Source organism: Ranitomeya variabilis, chromosome 6, assembly GCF_051348905.1.
Source record: "Ranitomeya variabilis isolate aRanVar5 chromosome 6, aRanVar5.hap1, whole genome shotgun sequence".
Classification (NCBI taxonomy): domain Eukaryota; kingdom Metazoa; phylum Chordata; class Amphibia; order Anura; family Dendrobatidae; genus Ranitomeya; species Ranitomeya variabilis.
In genome coordinates, this window is record NC_135237.1 from 43,022,656 (window position 1) to 43,041,734 (window position 19,079).

The 19,079-nt window shown below is 39.0% G+C and overlaps 1 protein-coding gene across 4 annotated transcripts in view; it reads right to left on the reverse strand.

Moving 5' to 3' along the window:
• NEBL (nebulette) overlaps positions 1–19,079 on the reverse strand; it is a 258,527-nt gene that overhangs the window by 8,233 nt on the left and 231,215 nt on the right. Inside the window, exons 20-30 of one of the 4 annotated variants that reach the window (XM_077268335.1) lie at positions 16,293–16,403; positions 14,237–14,341; positions 13,871–13,963; positions 13,350–13,442; positions 12,617–12,709; positions 11,887–11,979; positions 9,608–9,712; positions 7,341–7,512; positions 6,335–6,427; positions 5,101–5,244; positions 380–498 (exon numbers count right to left, since the gene is read on the reverse strand). In XM_077268335.1, the coding sequence (XP_077124450.1) occupies positions 380–498; positions 5,101–5,244; positions 6,335–6,427; positions 7,341–7,512; positions 9,608–9,712; positions 11,887–11,979; positions 12,617–12,709; positions 13,350–13,442; positions 13,871–13,963; positions 14,237–14,341; positions 16,293–16,403 (1,221 nt within the window). The remainder of the gene's footprint in view (positions 1–379; positions 499–5,100; positions 5,245–6,334; positions 6,428–7,340; positions 7,513–9,607; positions 9,713–11,886; positions 11,980–12,616; positions 12,710–13,349; positions 13,443–13,870; positions 13,964–14,236; positions 14,342–16,292; positions 16,404–19,079) is intronic. The other 3 variants (XM_077268336.1, XM_077268337.1, XM_077268338.1) reach the window with 3 other exon arrangements.

Genomic DNA, 19,079 nt, shown 5'->3' on the forward strand with positions numbered 1-19,079 from the left:
CTCAGAGCTGTGGCTGAACCCGCAGTGGCGGCGCCCCCCGTGACTCAAACCAGAACAGTGCGGGGGGAATAAACCTCTTTTCTCCCTGCGGTGTTGGCGCCAGGAGGGTTAGTAACACTACTAACCTGCACATTAACTCCATATCTGTAAGTTAATAGTGTTTTTTTCTGGTGACGTATTCCCTTTAAAGGAGTTGGTCACGTTGGATAATCCATGTTACAGAAGAGAAGGATAGTGAGACGTGGAAGGAAGCTGATGAATCCAGCACCGCACTGTGTTTACCTGCCGATGTTTAAGTGCCATTGTTTTTGGGGGGATTTATTTTTCCTCTTCTACTATATACAGTATGTTTTATCCATTGATGAATCTCCATACTCACCAGACTTGGTGAAGGTGAATGTGGAGAATGCATTGACCTCATAGAGGACATACTTGACTGGTTCATGTAGCCAAAACCTTGAGACTGAGAAGGATGGTAGGCACCCGGATGAACAGGGGCTGCATTGAAAAAACAAATTAGAAATTATATTATTCCTAAATCTTAAAATAAATGAAAAAAACATCACAATATCTGATATCTGCATTAATGGATACTTACCTTCCGAGCTTTTTTTCCTACAAAGAGACAATCTACATTTGACCCAAATCTCTGTGATCCACTTTGCCCTGCAAAAGCTCCTCTAATAGAACTGAACAATACATTTTTATTATATTTTTTTCCCCAGAAAAGGTTTATTAAAGACCTTGTACTGTCACCAGGTCAAAAGTGCCAATTTTTGCTTTTATTTTATTCTTGCTGTTCCCCGGATATTATGTTTTGCTTTGTTTTTTTCTTTTGTGTTATTTTTATCTACCATATGGTTCTAGAATATGGTGATTTCAATTCAGTACAAATTGTTATGGTCTTTACCAAAGGGGCGTTGCTCACAGGGTAACTATTCAGCGCAGCCTAAAGACACGCCCCAGAAGATCCTGTCAGCCACACCCCTTATCATGAACATACAATTAGTACTAAGTAAAAAGACCCACATATCTGGAACCGTATGGCGGATTTTAAAAAAAAAAATCAGGGGAGTCGCATAAATAAAATAAGAGAAAGAACTAACTAATTTTAATTGTGTCCTCTTTATCTAGGCAGTAAATGTAAAAAAATTGGATGAATGTTCAATTTAATTTATGATGAATTCCTTTGCTTACCGCCAGATACAATCTAAATAAAATTATATTGAAATATACTTATTTTATGCTGATCCTTGCCCAGACTATACACTCTATGTACATAAGTAATGTGAATATATTTTTATTTGTAAAGCAAGGGCAAAAGTAACATTTTTAAAGGCGGATTTCCAAGGAGATTATTGGCTGCAATAACGACAGCAAAATTCCTCTTCAGGTGAAGAAAACAAAAGTAGATCTATAAAATAAATGTATTTTTATTTTATCTATAAAAGCTCATAATTAACTTTCAGGATGAAGCAATCTATTTATTGCCACCAGTAGAGGGAGCTCTCGGCTTCCATCAATCGCCTTTTGGTTGTGATCTTGTCATTAAGGGAAAACATGGGACACAAATTCTGGCAATCGGTGAGGACCCCGTTATTGGGATGTACTGTACAACAATATAAGTGATCAACTCTATACCTCTATAATGGATAAGTGATAACTTGCCATGACCAAAATAGTCCTTTCGGGAACAATGAGATCAGACCACCAGATCACTGACCAATTTCTACATTCATTGTGCATTAAATCTATGCAAAAATGGAAGCCATCACTAAAGTATATGTATATATATATATATATATATATATATATATATATATATATATATATATATATATATATATATATATACACATATCAGGATAATCATACAACAGTCATTTGCACATTAGATAAATATTAGTAAAGCAAATTGGGATCAACTCCACACAATTAGAACAAACATTTCCCTTTAAAACACACACACAAACTTATAAAAATAAAATTATCAACATTTTTTGTGCTTTATCATTTTGAAAGTCCTGAACCTTTTTTTTTGTCCTGATTATCTCTTTATACTCACCGCATCCCTATAGTGTCCAAAAAAGAAGTAGAAGTAGGAAATAGAGATGAATGAATTGATTTAAGATAAATCAAATTTGCCTTGAATTTTATAAAATAAAATGTCTGATTAACCCAAATCCATACTTTTTGAATTCATCAAAACTGTTTGCTGGCCAGCTGCCATTTTGCTAGGTTAGAAATGGAGGGGGGGGGGGTTAAAAAAAATAAAAATTATACTTACCCAGACCTGACTTGTCCTTTGACTGTGCAGCCCCGCTCTCTTCAGTGGTCCATTTCAAGTGGGCTCAGTGAAAACCGGAATGAAGAAATTGCTGGGATGGGAGCGGGGCTGTGTAATTATTTTTTTTCCTTGGTTTGCTATGGTCTGGGGGTCTCTCAATAATGCACATTCAATTAGCATTGGATAATAATCATGCAAAATAAATTTGATTGAATCTGTGAATTCATTTTTTTCAGATTTATCCATTTCCTTCCTAGTTACCATCATTTGTAGTCAAGATATTCCTAAAGTTTACATTTCAATCCGTCTAGTATTCATTATATCTTATGGTCTCCTGTCATCGCTTTTTTATATTTGAAAGTAGACTTATGTGCACTTAGGTGCATGTCCCTTAATAAAAATTAGACTTTTTTTGCAGAGATCCGATGTACCAGTCATGAGAAATCTAGTGTAGAAGTCTGGAAGTGCACTGGGAGTGACAATGCACTGGGAAGAAATAGTCCGAATGCACTGACTTGCCCCCAGTGCACTTTCAGTCTAATTTGCATATGGCTTCTACACTAGATTTCTCATGACTGGCGCACAAAAAGGGATCAAGCACCTGTACACACAGCCATACCTCTAGTTCCATATGTAAAATGTGTTGACAGGTTCCCTTTAACTGTTAATAATGTAATATCTTATAATAAATGTTACAAGTAAGTTGGCACTTATATATCTGCAATTATTTGTATGAAAACCACATTCTGATGTCAGAACCTGATGATTCTACAGCCACATAGATACTATCTATCTCTTCCCGCAGAGTCAGACTGCCATATGTATTTTAAAGGTATTGTCAAGTATATTTTTTAAAATAAAAACGGGCTGATGGGGGTATTAAGCTAACAAAGAATGGATACTCACCTATTAGACCCCTTTTGCACCACTGCCAGTGACCGAAGCCTCCATCTGTCTCTTAACTTCCTCTTTCATCAGTGGACATCACATGACCGCTGCAGTCAATCAGATGCCAATGATCAGCTGCACCCTTCACATTCCATCCCAGTCAGAAGAGACATGCCTTACTGGACAACCCCTTTAAGGAATAATATATCCCCTAATATAAGTAATGAAGAATGCTAGATTTCCATGATGACCTATGGAAATGTTTTAATTTTCTTTCCTTACTGACTTGTAATATTCTCATTATTATCCACAGATATTAGAAGACAGCACACAAGCCGGTATGTTATTTGTGAAGCTTTGCACAGCAATCAGGTGTCACAGCGTTATTTAAGCAGCCATCCCATGTACAGTACTGATATTTATCAACACGTTTCCAAACCTCCGCATGTGCATAACCTCGGCATGTGCATAACCTCGGCATGTGCATAACCTCGGCATGTACATAACCTCCGCATGTACATAACCTCCGCATGTACATAACCTCCGCATGTACATAACCTCCGCATGTACATAACCTCCGCATGTACATAACCTCCGCATGTACATAACCTCCGCATGTACATAACCTCCGCATGTACATAACCTCGGCATGTACATAACCTCCGCATGTACATAACCTCCGCATGTACATAACCTCCGCATGTACATAACCTCGGCATGTACATAACCTCGGCATGTACATAACCTCCGCATGTACATAACCTCCGCATGTACATAACCTCCGCATGTACATAACCTCGGCATGTACATAACCTCGGCATGTACATAACCTCCGCATGTACATAACCTCCGCATGTACATAAACTCGGCATGTACATAAACTCGGCATGTACATTACATTATGAGAGCAAGGTTTGTTTTCAATTCACTTGCTTCCTTTTACTTTGGACAACGTCTTTGAAGCAGATCAATGTGTTTCCATAGTAACAGACTACAAGCAAACCCAGTGTAGTCAGATTCTGTAGTTATTTGTTACTCTTTATTGTCTGTCTTCAGGGTAAGAAGAACCAGGGCCAGATTGAAAAGCAACTGATGAATGTATGATCAGATAAGTCAGATCAGGCTTAATATCATTGGTCCAAATGGCAGCTGCATACATAAAATGGTAGGATTTTTTTTTTTACTCAAAACGGTTTGAAAACTTGTCTGATTTTTCATCATATATGCCTTGGGGCAATCAAGAAAATTTTGAAAATGTGGATAGTCTTTAAATGGAATCTGTCAGCAAAATTTCATACCCCAAACTATTTATATGCTCTTTCAAAGACAAGTCCAGCAATACCTGTACATGGCCAGTTCATTCCTCCGTTACTGAAAAATCAGCATTTGAATCGATCTGAAAATAAGATTGAAGAGCTATGGTAGATCTGAAGCCTCTGTCACTCTGACTCTATTCCTCGGCCAGCGCCGCCTCCTCATGCCTAACTGGTGGCTCCTTTGTTTGAAGTCACCCAGAACAGAAGCGGTCAGTCAAGTAGGATAAGGAAGCATTGCGGGGGGAATAGAGCCGGAGTGACAAAAGCATAGAAAGTGCTTCCATGCAATCAAACCACTTTAGCCTCTTTTGCATATTCATTTAAATGCAAATTTCTCAATAATGGAGGAACAGACAGCTTAGCCAAAGGTATTGGTGAACTTGTGTATTCAAGTGCTACATGTGTATATAAATACTGTAGTTTGGGGGATGAAATCCTACTGACAGATTCCCTTAAAATATGACTAGAGGACGTTGATGTGCTCCATCTCGCATACGGTTTTCTTGAAGCTAATGGATACAGTATTGCAAGGAGGTTGAGAAAGCGTGCTACTAAACAGAGTAGAGATGGGAAGGTTGCATTAATTAACACAGGATTTAGGTTTGTTACCTCCGTCCTCAGATGCCTTTGTTCCCTCACTGTAGTAAGAGATGCTAGATTTCATCTCAGACACTTCTGACCTGTCATCAGCCTGACTCACTCTGGCCGCCCCCGCGGAGCAGCACGACTGCCTGTTACCCAGACTAGCTCTCTCTACAAATAGAGGAATACTACAGTGACCGACAGGGAAAAAAGAGAACACAGAGAAAGATGCAAACAGTGTGGAATAAATGAAGATGTGGGATACAGGCTGAACACAGAGATGTATGCTATACATTGCATGATGCACGGATTCAGAGAGAGAATGGTGTACCATGCACTGCTCCTAAGGGTCCCAAACACATTAATGTCAACCCAACCCAGGCGACCATCTAAACCAAACCCAGGGGACTATCTAAACACAACTCAGATGACTATCTAACGAGTACGAGAGTTTCTCAATTGTCTGCCTAGAAAAAATGTCAGCTGCTGTCTGGCAGTGGCTTTCTCTCTTCTCCCAATTGACCGAATTGGCTTTTGGTCAACAGCTCTTTCATACATATGGGCACTATGATGCTACAAATTTGTGTAAAATGTAAGTTTCATCTGGAGTGTTATTGTAGCCTATGTTCACACGTTGCGCTTTTGCAGCTTTTTTTTTGCTGCATTTTTTTTTCATGCAAATTAAAAGCTGCTGTTTACAGTACCAGCAAAAAAAAATCTGAAATCCCAAAATAGGAAGATCCAGCTCAATAGACTGTGAACAGACTTTTATTCCCAAAAAGAGCTTGAAAGAGGAGGACACAAAGTGAGCAGTCGGTAAATCAAATGCAACATTGACGCGTTTCGGGTGACTGCGCAGCATTAATCAAGAATTCTCAACCGAAACGCGTTAATGTTTAATTCCATTTAAACTGTACCGCTGACTGTGTGTCCTTTATCAAGCACTTTTTTGTCAATAAAAGTCTGTTCACAGTCTGTTGATCCAGATCTTCCTATTTTGTGATTGCTTCACGCCTTGACAGGGCCTTCTCTGAGCTCTGAACACCATCAATATGTCTCAATATACACCAAAGTTGGCATTTCAACCACTGTTCGAAATGGTTTGCCCCAAATAACTAAAATGCACAAACATGTATATAAAATTTGGTGCATTTGGGGCTCCAAAGTCAGGAAATAAAATCTACTCCCGCTAATATGTATTCCAATATATAGTATCCACTAAATATCTCTTTATGAGAAAGAATAACTCGAGTTTCTATACCAGTTAACATACGAAGGCTCCGAGACTGAATATTATCCTCCAGTGGGTCAATGTCGAATATAGAACCTGGATCAGTACGCCAAACCTTAAGGTCTTTGTTGGAAAAAAAAAGTATGAGATGAAACAGAAGCAAAAAATGAGGTGACAGTGAGCACAAATAATACAAGAAAAGAAATAAGAAATGGCAGAAAAAAAGAGACAGAAAAACATCAAGGAAAAGAATGGCAAAATTACAACTTACAGTTGTGTCCACTTTTACCCTTATTTGAATTTCTAATGATACAAGTTCAATACCTTATCACGATATTATGGCTAATCCCTCAAAAGGCTGCGGTTTACATCACATCAACTGCCAAATTATTGTGATGTAATGCTTGGTATTCTTTTCAAAGTTGGTCATTTTCCACTAAAGGTATCAGACACTTTATAAGTATTATTTAGGCACTGTATAGCAATAGGACATCATGAACGAAAAAATAGAAGGAACAAGGTGAAGAGGAAGACCAGCAACCCGATAACTTGATACTATTAACGTAATAGCGGAGAAGATCCTAGCGGACCTATCTAGGCTTGCACGAGATCGATCTTCCTACTCATCGTTAAACCATCATGCCACCTGACAGTCCTATGGACCATGAATGGAGGAGAGGTAGAGCATGTGCTCTTCTCGGGATGGTTGAGGGTCCCAGCAGTTGAACCCCAGGAATCATCAAGTTATCTGCTATTCTGGGGATAAGGGATAATTCAATTATTGATTCCGTCTTTGAGCTTGTTCCTTTTTTTAACTCTAACTACTACAATAGTACAATGCATGCATGTTAAACGACATTCTTAGAACAGCATGAGATATTTCCTTCCAAAACTCAAAAACACATTGGGCTTCAAACATTTTTTTGCCTAGCTTCCTCATTGGACTAAGAATACCCTGTGAGACTGAAGTTAATAGTTAAAATACTATTACCAATGTATCATCAAAATGTAACCAAAAGTTTTCCATAAAACTCACCTACAACGATTCCCGGTCGTCGGTCCGTCTCCACTACATGGGGGTGGACACCCTTGTAAGCAGCATCGCTGACGATCTGTGAGTTTTTCCTGACTCTCTCTGTCACTGGATCATCCGCTATTGGGGTGAAGCCTCTGCCTTTCGTCTTCTCAAAATCTTCATGATATTTTATCTAAAAATAAACGTGGTAAAAATGATAAGTGCTGGCCATAAATGACATCAAGACCTCATATGATGTGTAATCTAGATGTAAGAAGTGGAAGACTTTCTAAGTGTTTTTAAAACGTTTAAAAAATATCACAAATTATTCCATGAGTTGCTTTGTCAGGTTGGTAAAAAAACAAATATGTTGTTAGCCATTTCTTAGTTGTGTCTGTTTTGGGGGAAAATGGGCAACAACCAATATGGGGGCTATTAAAGCTACAACGGATATAGACATCTAGTGTTCCCTGTTCTTTACAAGTTAAATCCACATATTAATGCAGTGTTACATCGTATACCCAATATTGCCGCATAAGGTATCATAAGTAGTAGGCGTCTATGTGGGTCAGGTCACAACCCTTTAGAATGGGTTTTATGGGAGGCAAATTAGGCAATTTCCCATATACCCCATTACCAAGGACGTTCCAAAGAATTGTATCCTCAGGAGCAACCGGAGGGTGGAGTGATAAAAACAGTAAAGGGTTTGTACCAAATTATAAAGCTATCACCAACCCACAGGACAGGTGAGAACGTGCCGATTGTGACCCACTTCCTCATGCTATATTTATTAGATGTTTTATATTTGTGTGGAATTCACTTGCTGAATAGTCCACGGTTTTGGATATTAAATAGGGTGTTCATTTCCAGTAGCTTTATCATATGCTAAAATGGAAATTTCTTGTCTTTTTAGGAGGAGGGGGGCATTTTAAATGTTTTTTAATGAGTTTTTTCCTTGATTGTAAAATAAAATTTTAATTTTTGGATGTACCAGGATTTTTGAGGGTGCAACTTTATTGTCTTTTTCTTCCTAACCCCACTGATTGATCCAGTTTAAGGCACCACTCCAGCGGTTTTCTTCATTGCAGTGCTAGAGTGGTGCTATTAAAGTAAGATCTCTGAACGTAAAACTATACCCAACGTCTTCAACTCCTCCCGGCACCGCTCCGGTCCCACGCCCTCATCTTGTGACCGCAACTTCTGACAGACCGGTAGTCAGAGGTAAAGGTCACAAGTCTATGATGCTCTCATAGACTTGCATTGAAAAGTGACCTATGGCTCACTGCAGCAAACACTGGTGAAATCCCGCAGGGCACAAACAGCTGAAAACCGACCGGAGCAGGCAGATAACGGCAGAAGAAGATGGCAGATGGTAAATATAAATGCAGGGGTCTTACATTAGTAGCACCACTCCAGTGCTTCAATTTAAAAAAATGCTGGATTGGTGCTTTAACTTTGTCCAGCATCAAAAATCCTGGAGAACATCGGGTTTCGTTTGGATACTGAATGGCAACATTATGTGAGAAATACACAGCAGTTATAGGCGGGTACTATATGGTAGCATTATTTAGACACTGTATTGGGCCAGTATAAAGGCATATGGCAGTATTGTTATGGTACTGAATGGTTGTACTGTGTTCTCACTGTATGGAAGTATTTGGCATTTTACAGAAGTGTTTTTAGTGCAAATATTTGGATAAAAAGAGCAGAAGTATCTATATTTACATCCTGTAGGAGCTGTAATGGTGTTGTGTGTTTTCACTTTTAGAAAAAGAAGAGAGGGATCACAGATACAACTAAGAAAGTGTGAGGAGACTGAATGGGTTTTTTTTTTTGCAATTTACACAAATAGACAAATCAAGGCATGATATTTCACGGATACAGGCCATTAGCTGGTAATATTATATTCTATATTATCAGTCCAGTTAGAATAGCAATATACAGTGCACTATTTTATAAACATACATTGCATGCAGTGTGGAGAAAATAATCATCATATTACCAGCAAATATTCACATGTGACAGTATATCCAAAGCAGTCATGCGTGCACGCGATCACACGGCATACATTACTCTCACATTGTGCCAGGTTCAGTTTCATGCAGGTTAATAATAAAAATTCACAAAACCAAGTTAATAGCATCATTTTATTGTGTTCTGAAATTATACACAAGACCTTTATTATATTATACGAGAAATACTGGAGTTTGCATCCACAGGAGATATCGGTGGTGTTTACACAGCAAAGCAAAGTGCAGTTGTGTCCTGCAAACCTGGAATCTTCCTACCATTGAGATATGGTTTTGTGTTTCTCTGACATGCCTCAGCTCTGGAGTATCTACTATTACACTAGGTCGGCCCTTCATCTGCTGTAAGTCATTGCTGTATTTTACCTGGAGGAAAACAAGATGATATAAGGAGGAAATGGAGAATAGTAATAGAAACACAAGGCAGAAAAAGAATCTCAGACACCTGAAGACGAAGATGGTGCCTGCATACCAATCAACCCTTTATAGCTTTACCTAACAGGTAAAAATGAAACCCATCACCTCGAAAAAATGCAATTTACCTGCAGATATAGTGGTAATCTGCAGGTAAATAGTCTGCAGCATTTGTGTACAGCATTTGTGTGTATAGCAGGCTCTTAATCAAGGTGCAGGGGCAGTCACCGCCTTTAAAACTGGAACTAAGCAGCTGCAGGTAGAATATAACATAATTTTCTCCCAGTAGCTGCTCTTACAATAGCAGGAAAAAATTGTTAATATGCTTTTTACCTGCAGATTACCACTATATCTGCAGGTAAATAGCATTTTTGGAGATGACATGTTCCATTCAGGCTATGGTCACATGGCTATTTTCTCTCATCTGAAAACATTGGTCCGATTATGCTAATCAAACTCTGATCAGAGAATGATCAGTGTGTCATCACAGTGTGATCCGACTTTCACGGATGAGGAGAAGATGGAAAAAAAAATGTCTTCATCTTCTCCATTCTGTCAGTCCGTGAAAATCGGACTGCACTCGGATATCATCAAATCATGCAGGAAAAAATCGGACATGTGCACGACCCCATAGACTAACATTGGTCTGAGTGATATCCGATGTTTTGTTGGATCGCATTCGGACCGAAAATAGAGTTGTATGCATGAGACATTGAATGTAACTCAAATTATTTAATAAAACTAATCTTTAAAGGAATGAGAGGCAATAAGTTATATTTATATATAAAGGTGCTAAAACTTGGCATTTGATCTCATTTGACAGTGTGCAGTTTATGCGGCATATTTCACAGCAGGCATGGTTTTCTAGAAAAAGCGAGTGATTTGAAATGCAAAACTGTGCACCAAGTTTAGGCAAAAATATAATATCCAAAAAAAGGCGAAAGTTAAACTAATAAAGACACCAAGTTTATCATCCAGGATGAGTGACAGTGTCGATGTTTGTGCATTCAGACTAGCAAGTCTAAGTCTAAAGTTTTGGACAGGATTAGTAAGTCTGTCCCAATGCACAAATGTGACCCTGGACATTCATTCACTTCTAAGTCAGATGTGGTTGCATTGGAGACCTCTGTGCAAATCAATGCAAGATTCATCCTAAAGGTACCGTCACACTAGGCGATATCGCCAGCGATCCGTGACGTTGCAGCGACCTGGATAGCGATATCGCTGTATTTGACACGCAGCAGCAATCTGGATCCCGCTGTGAAATTGCTGGTCGCTGCTAGAAGGTCTGCACTTTATTTGGTCGCTAGGTCGCCGTGTATCGCCGTGTTTGACAGCAAAAGCAAGGATACCAGCGATATTTTACACTGGTAACCAGGGTAAACATCGGGTTACTAAGCGCAGGGCCGCGCTTAGTAACCCGATGTTTACCCTGGTTACCAGCGTAAAAGTTAAAAAAACAAACAGCACATACTCACCAGCGCGTCCCCCAGCCTCTGCTTCCTGACACTGACTGAGCGCCGGCCCTAAACTGAAAGTGAAAGCACAGCGGTGACGTCACCGCTGTGCTGTTAGGGCCGGAGCTCAGTCAGTGTCAGGAAGCAGACGCTGGGGGACGCGCTGGTGAGTATGTGCTGTTTGTTTTTTTAACTTTTACGCTGGTAACCAGGGTAAACATCGGGTTACTAAGCGCGGCCCTGCGCTTAGCAACCCGATGTTTACCCTGGTTACCCGGGGGCCTCAGCATCGTTGGTCGCTGGAGAGCGGTCTGTGTGACAGCTCTCCAGCGATCAAACAGCGACGCTGCAGCGATCGGCATCGTTGTCGCTATCGCTGCAGCGTCGCTTCGTGTGAAGGTACCTTAAGATTGTTGAGCAATGAATAGAAAGATAAACCTTGATTTTTTTTTCCCTGCACTTTACCTTTCCCATTTAAACATAAAATTCATCTAGAAACAGTTGCTCAAGTGTCAAAAAGTAAAATTCCCAGTGCTTCCAGCGCTTAGTAATTCACACCTATTCAGAACTCGTTAGATTTCTGTCAATGAAAATCTCCAAGACAATTTACGAGCTGCCACCCAACCACCCGGTCCCATCCCAATCTACACCTTGGTCAATGACACTTGCCGAACTAATGTTCTCTTGGTTCTTTTTAACCCTCTCCATCTCTGGAGTAAGACCTACAGATGTGACTTTACCAACCTTTTCTTTGTAATGGACCTGAAAATACAGAAATAAATGTCAGAAATAAGGAAGGACTTAAGTACTGAAATCATTATCTATGAAAAAGTACAATGTGGATAGAAGACCATGGCCAAACTGGTAAGACCACAAGTGATACTGAATGTATTAATGATGACGTGGACCATGAAAGATTAAAAGGATCCTACTGTAAGATTCTTTGCCTGATGATGTTTGAAGATTATCACAAATTTCGTATTCATTTTGCCCTTATGGAATCACGCGTTCAAAGTCGGCAAAGACCCAATATCAAAGCGGAACCACCTTGCCAAGCCACAATGGCAGATTGGAAGCAGATCTCAAACTCCTCTAATACTTGTCTCAATAACTCAAGAAAAAAATAATTAAAAGAGATGATGAAAAGGAGAAGACAAAAACAGCTGCTTACTGCCAAACAGTTCCATTCTTATCCATAGGTTACTGAGCTACAACCCATGTACAGAAGTCTCACGCTGTTTGGAAGGAAGCAGCCATTTATTTCAAACCTTCTCGTATAACTCCATTAACCTTTTTTTTACACTCTAAAATATTTTTCCTGACCGTCAAGATTAAGAAATCTTTATGTGTGAAAGGAAACAAGGTGAAATATATTGAAAATCTATGAGAAGACTCTTGCCGTGCTGAAATGCTCTTGGTTCCTCCTAGCCTGTTCCATCTCTGGAGTTATAGTGACCGAGGTTGCTTTGAACGGTGGCTCCTTATAATGAACCTGTTAATTAAAAGTTCTGTAGTTAGATCGATGTACTAATTGCCAACAGTCAAACACGTTTAAGACTTTGCAGATGTCTGGCCTCCTCCAACTCACAGTGGCCAATAACCACATGACTTTGTTTCCCAAGTGTATAGCCTTTGGCCATTTTTGATGGGTGAAATTTCAGACAAATATAGCCAGTCGTCTGTGTAGTCTTACCCTAAGGCTATGTTCGCAGAGGTTATTTTATCTGGTTTTTGGAGAGGATTCTGCACTTAAATCCACATGTAAAAAAACTCACCCTCATATCTGCTTGAAAACGCTTCCCAATCAGTTTTTTGGTGAGTTTTCCACATGTGAATCGTGGTAATATTGCATTTTCACTTGGTTTTTATTGTGTTTTTTTATAGGCTTTTGGCATAGAAACCATACTCTATTACTACACCTCATATCTAAATAGAAAAAAAATGCATAAAAAAATGATGAAATGTGCTTCAAAAACATCGTAAAAAAACGTGAGTGTTTACAAATGCACTAATTTTTTAGAATCGGTTTTTACACATGGTTTTTCCTGGTTGAAAAATCCTAGTAAAAAAAACACTGTGTGAACATACCCTAAAAAAAAAAAAACTATAAGGTTGTTGATTGTTTCATTTACATTGCTAATGTTTTTCTGGATTTCCTTAACCCTCTTGATTTCAGGCAGGTCTGGTATCGCTGTGGCAGGTCCAATATCTTCTTTATACTTCACCTGCAAATATCGAAAGTTTAGTTACTCAGAGCTTTCCTACAAGTCAAGGATTTGGGTCGAAAGGGATCCAAGGATTTTCTACACCAGTTCACTTTTGTGATAAGGACAAGGATAACATACTGTCTAACAATAATTATTTTTTTCCTGGACAATCTTGGGAAACAGACCACAATAAGAATGGGGGTTAGCAAAATCACACCTGAAAGTGGACATTTGGGGTTTTTCCAAAGCATTTCTGGGGGCTTAAAGGGGCATTCTCAAGTTATCTCTTGAGCAGCTTAAACTATTTATTTTCTTTATAGTCTCTTCACTTCCTAATATCTGGCAGGGTGGGCTCTTCTCCTTGAGTGACAGTTCTGGTGAGTAGCATAGCTGTAGTACTAAATAAGCACACAGCTGGATGAAATGAGAAATTCACAGATTCTTACTGCACTTATATTTTGCTGCGTAATCTTGACTCTTTCCATCTCCGGGGTCTCTCTGATGGACGTGCCGGCACCTAGGCCCTTCTTATAAAATATCTGAGGGTAGAAGAAAAGGATTCATCAACGACCAACACTAGCACTAAACACAGGAAGAGCGCTGTCGATGCACTTTGTTTTCTTGCACCACTCTTGGCCCATTAAGATTAAAATCTTTTTTTAACGGGTGAGATACAAGCATTTTGGCAAACGTGAGCCATTAATGCCCAATTTACTGAAGACCTAAAGGGGTGAATAATGACTTGCAGCCCTTCTAGGCAAGGTAGAAAGAAACACATAAGACTACTTACTATTTATTACTGTTTTACTTACAGAACTTATGGATTTTTGTGCGTTTTTGACCCTCTCTATTTCTGGAGTGTCGGTGACACTAGAGTATGTGGAACGCATTCTTTCCGCTTGATCTTTGTATCTTTTCTGCAACCATACAAAAAGTCTGGATGAAGATCAGCAAAAAGAAAAAAATGAAAATGTAATTTCAAAGTTTTCCATTGAATTCAAAAGGTAAATGAACTTTCAAAAAGTTTCCGTGAGGTATTGATCAATGTTTTATGGGAGAGGAGTCTCCTATCGATCGCTGAAACAAAGGGGTAAAAGTTTGGAGTGGTGGGATTAGTTGAAGATGCCTAAAATCTATGAAACCACATCTACGGGGGAGAGCAACTCTTCGCTTCATTTGAGCCATCAGCAGGGTTATTGGCACTGAGTGCCCAACAGACAAAAACCTCTGACGTGTTACTATCAGGGCTCATTCAGACATCAGTATTTTCCATGTACAAAAAAATGGACTGATTTTGATCTGACTTTGGTCAGAGTTTGATCAGCGTGTGATCCAAGTGTCATCATTTTTTCTTGCACATGGAGAGGAAAAAAAAAGTTTCTCCACCTTCCACTTTTTGACAGTCTGTGAAAATTGGGCCGCAGTTACAAGTCATCTGAGTGCAGTCTGATTTTTTGACGGACCCACAGACTCGCAATACCGAATTTGATCCTACACATAATAGATTGCAATATACTGACTCATGGGTTATAAAGGAGAGCCTTTCTAGACATGCAGTGATATGGACACAGATTCATTGTACAGGAGGAGGAGGTGAGCTGTGATATCACCTATTGTGAATGGTGGATCCTGTGTTACCTACTGTATATAGAGGTGTTATCAGTCATTGTACAGGAGGAGGAGGTGAGCTGTGACATCACCTATTGTGAATGGTGGATCCTGTGTTATCTGCTGTATATAGAGGTGTTATCAGTCATTGTACAGGAGGAGGTGAGCTGTGACATCAGCTATTGTGAATGGTGGATCCTGTGTTATCTACTGTATATAGACGTGTTATCAGTCATTGTACAGGAGGAGGTGAGCTGTGACATCACCTATTGTGAATGGTGGATCCTGTGTTATCTACTGTATATAGAGGTGTTATCAGTCATTGTACAGGAGGAGGAGGTGAGCTGTGACATCACCTATTGTGAGTGGTGGATCCTGTGTTGTCTACTGTATATAGAGGTGTTATCAGTCATTGTACAGGAGGAGGAGGTGAGCTGTGACATCACCTATTGTGAACGGTGGATCCTGTGTTATCTACTGTATATAGAGGTGTTATCAGTCATTGTACAGGAGGAGGAGGTGAGCTGTGACAACACCTATTGTGAATGGTGGAAATTGTGTTATCTACTGTATATAGAGGTGTTATCAGTCATTGCAAAGGAGGAGGAGGTGAGCTGTGACATCCCCTATTGAGAATGGTGGATCCTGTGTTATCTACTGTATATAGAGGTGTTATCAGTCATTGTACAGGAGGAGGAGGTGAGCTGTGACAACACCTATTGTGAATGGTGGATCCTGTGTTACCTACTGTATATAGAGGTGTTATCAGTCATTGTACAGGAGGAGGAGGTGAGCTGTGATATCACCTATTGTGAATGGTGGATCCTGTGTTATCTACTGTATATAGAGGTGTTATCAGTCATTGTACAGGAGGAGGAGGTGAGCTGTGACATCACTTATTGTGAATGGTGGATCCTGTGTTATCTACAGTAGATAGAGGGGTTACTTTTCATTGTAAGGCTGCCAGTAATGATAACAAGACTGCTGAAAATTTACTTCTGTACAGAACAAGAAGTGTGAGTGTAGCATTAGACAGTGTTAAAATAAAGTTCGTTATATGGAGAATGTTTAAAAAACTGCCTTTTTTTCAAAGATATTTAATGACTTAAACAATAGGTAATTTTGGGTGAAAAGTTCCCTTTAATGGTACAAATGTATCAGATAAATAGAAATTATACATTCAGTTTGGACAATGAACCATCGACCGGCCGACCTTACATTACTGTACATATCAGACAATGCAGCGGCTGCAGTTACTACCTGGCTTGCAATCTCGGAAGCTCTTTTCGCTCTCTGCAGCTCTGGTATATCTGGACCAACCTGCATTCCTTTCCCTTTAATCTCAGTTTCTAGATCTTTCTTATATCCTTTCTGCAAAGAAAAAAATAACATTTAAATACATGATGCCCTTAGGAATTAAACTCCAGAAAAAGTGGTCACAGGGTACTCATTTTTCATTTTTCCCCAAATATAAAAGTATTAATAAAGTTATTCATGTAGACATAGATCCTCCCTGTAAATGTATGTATATCAGGAGCAGTTATCACTTGAAGTGACTTGTAACTTCCTGAGAATCAGCAGACCTATATTAAGGATTAATCTTGCTGAAACTTTGCAGGCTTCTTTGATGAGTTGCTTGTATGTTTATATGTCCCTGAAGTCAGAAGAGGGCGCTATGTAAGGTATTGTGCAATTTTGCCTTAGGGACAGCGAGGACAGGGGGCATCTGCTTCTGGATTTGGGTCCATAAGTAATGAAACTTTGTGCAATTTAGAATTAAAGTAGCCAAAAAAAATTGGGGGGGTCTGAGTTGGAGGCTGATATGGTGACATATTCTATTATTGTTTTGGGTATGTCTGATTATTATAATGCGTCTTTAATACTTCACTAGTGATTTTACATTTTTGTGGATTACATTGCTCAAAATCACTATTGTAATTAAGGTTATGGCTATATATATATATATATTATATATATATATATATATATATATATATATATATATATATATATATATATATTCTGCCATCTGGTGGCTACCTTATGTATTGCAATATGATTTTCATAATTTTGTGCCTCTCGTCGGCCTCCTCTTGCTTTCATTGTTCCTTGATTTTACTTTTAGCTTTAAAATGTTATTTTCATTGTGTAGTTGTTATTGAACTGGAATTACACTGATATATATATATATATATATATATATATATATATATATATATATATATATATATATATACAGTACAGACCAAAAGTTTGGACACACCTTCTCATTTAAAGATTTTTCTGTATTTTCATGACTATGAAAATTGTAAATTCACACTGAAGGCATCAAAACTATGAATTAACACATGTGGAATTATATACTTAGCAAAAAAGTGTGAAACAGCTGAAATTATGTCTTATATTCTAGGTTCTTCAAAGTAGCCACCTTTTGCTTTGATGACTGCTTTGCACACTCTTGGCATTCTCTTGATGAGCTTCAAGAGGTAGTCACCGGGAATGGATTTCACTTCACAGGTGTGCCCTGTCATATAAATGGGGTTGGGACCATCATTAGTGTTGAGCAGAAGTTTGGTGGATACACAGCTGATAGTGCTACTGAATAGACTGTTAAAATTTGTATTATGGCAAGAAAAAAGCAGCTAAGTAAAGAAAAACGAGTGGCCATCATTACTTTAAGAAATGAAGGTCAGTCAGTCCGAAAAATTGGGAAAACTTTGAAAGTGTCCCCAAGTGCAGTGGCAAAAACCATCAAGCGCTACAAAGAAACTGGCTCAGATGAGGACCGCCCCAGGAAAGGAAGACCAAGAGTCACCTCTGCTTCTGAGGATAAGTTTATCCTAGTCACCAGCCTCAGAAATCGCAGGTTAACAGCAGCTCAGATTAGAGACCAGGTCAATGCCACACAGTGTTCTAGCAGCAGACACATCTCTACAACAACTGTTAAGAGGAGACTTTGTGCAGCAGGCCTTCATGGTAAAATAGCTGCTAGGAAACCACTGATAAGGACAGGCAACAAGCAGAAGAGACTTGTTTGGGCTAAAGAACACAAGGAATGGACATTAGACCAGTGGAAATCTGTGCTTCGGTCTGATGAGTCCAAATTTGAGATCTTTGGTTCCAACCACCATGTCTTTGTGTGACGCAGAAAAGGTGAACGGATGGACGCTACATGCCTGGTTCCCACCGTGAAGCATGGAGGAGGAGGTGTGATGGTGTGGGGGTGCTTTGCTGTTGTCACTGTTGGGGATTTATTCAAAATTGAAGGCAAAGAGTGTGCAAAGCAGTCATCAAAGCAAAAGGTGACTACATTGAAGAACCTAGAATATAAGACATATTTTCAGTTGTTTCACACTTTTTTAAGTATATAATTCCACATGTGTTAATTCATATTTTTGATGCCTTCAGTGTGAATGTACAATTTTCATAGTTATGAAAATAAAGAAAAATCATTAAATGAGAAGGTGTGTCCAAACCTTTGGCCTGTACTGTATATATATGTATATATATATATATATATATATATATATATATATATATATATATATATATATATATATATATATATAGTTGGATTGTTGGTAATTGTAAACTATCTGGTCCTACATTACCTGAGATTTTTTTTCTCATCCATTAATTGCTAATAATTAAAGTCGTTATCTTCAAAGATTAAAAAAAACTCACCCACTGGATCAGAGCCGCTTCGCCATTCTGCTGCCATCATCCCCTGCTGGCTTATGGCTTCCTCCTCTGGCAGGTGGCATTACCATTGGCCGCTGATCAGCTGCAGCCTTGACCTTCCAAACTCTTTCTGCCACTCAGACAGAGTGTTAAGGTTGATATCACCATATGTTGCAACCAACTAGAAGATGAAGTCAGGAGCTCAGCAGGAGAACGTCAGCAGCTGACCAGACGAGTGGTACCGGTCCAGTAGATGAGTCTGGGATTTCTTTTAACATTTTTTAAGCCAACTACAGCCATTGAAAAAGCTTTTTAATAAAGTAATGTGCAACTCCTTTAAAATGTCCTTCTTAGTTAGGAACATAA